Source organism: Antrostomus carolinensis, unplaced genomic scaffold, assembly GCF_000700745.2.
Source record: "Antrostomus carolinensis isolate BGI_N321 unplaced genomic scaffold, ASM70074v2 scaffold11421, whole genome shotgun sequence".
NCBI lineage: Eukaryota > Metazoa > Chordata > Aves > Caprimulgiformes > Caprimulgidae > Antrostomus > Antrostomus carolinensis.
Genome location: NW_010293508.1, coordinates 6,413 through 7,548, shown reverse-complemented (window position 1 = coordinate 7,548; position 1,136 = coordinate 6,413). Strand labels below are relative to the sequence as shown.

Below are 1,136 nucleotides of genomic sequence, written 5' to 3'. Positions count from 1 at the left end.
CTAACTCTCTCCTTTGAGTTCCTCCACCTAACTCTCTCCTTTGAGTTCCTCCACCTAACTCTCTCCTTTGAGTTCCTCCATCTAACTCTCTCCTTTGAGTTCCTCCACCTAACTCTCTCCTTTGAGTTCTTCCACCTAACTCTCTCCTTTGAGTTCCTCCATCTAACTCTGCAAAGAAAAAACATCCACTGCTAATGCTGTTCCCGTGGTTGAGATTCACCAAGACACATGCAAAGTTTTGAAGCATACACAGCATCTCCAATAACAAACTCGAAATCAAAACCAGAATGAATGTCATGAAAAGCCAGAGAGACACCACTTGCATTATCTAGAACAAACACCTGCAGAAGTGTTCGGTCCAAGGAAATCACAACAACAAAAAAGGATGTAGGCAGGCATTTATATGTATCCCTCTCCTCTTTTCTATGAGAGTTTTCAAAGAAGCAAGTGATTGTATTTACATAACACACCAGACATTTCATCACACACAAAGGCCCTCTCCCTCTCCGAGATCTGTATCAAACAGATGTGAAACACGAGGGAGGTGAGGGAAGACAGCAGGCAAGCAACAAGCTTTGTTAGATCCAAACCATCAGGTTATGAAACAGAGTTCGACAACTTACATGTATATTTGTTTCAAAATCAGAGGTGAAGTGTGAAAAAACTGCAAGAGCTGGGAGAGAAACCAGGATTGCACCGAAAAAATGTCGAGGCAGCCAGCCAGATATCACCTCCAGGAGACGCTTGGTGCAAGTCATCACCTCCTCCAGGAAGAACGCCATTCTGGAACAAAGGAAATCACAGATCCAGGCGTTAATTTCAGCACATCGCTTCATACGTCTAATTTAGCTGTAATAATACAACTTCAAATCCTTCGCTTGGGCTGTATGAGCAATCACATCTGTTGGCAATCTCAGGAAATAATCCACCTTTGCTGAAGGATGGCTGGTTGTTTGCTCCGGCAGAGGCTGTGAGCAAAGGGAAGGACAGCATGTGGGGCCACGAGATTTGAGAAAACAGAGTGAACCCCAAATTTCACTGACCTGGAAGGGAAGCGTAGGAACAACATCTCTCCATTCATAAATATTTAGCCTTAGAGCAGGAGGGGAGAGGGGAAGCTTTGACAAGTTAAATAA

The 1,136-nt window shown here is 43.9% G+C and overlaps 1 protein-coding gene across 1 annotated transcript in view; it reads right to left on the bottom strand.

Annotated features, from left to right (window-relative positions):
* LOC104532167 (adenylate cyclase type 9) overlaps positions 1-782 on the bottom strand; it is a 15,362-nt gene extending 14,580 nt beyond the window's left edge. Inside the window, exon 1 of the mRNA XM_010177295.1 lies at positions 624-782. Within this exon, the coding sequence (XP_010175597.1) occupies positions 624-782 (159 nt within the window). The remainder of the gene's footprint in view (positions 1-623) is intronic.
* Positions 783-1,136: the final 354 nt, after the last annotated feature.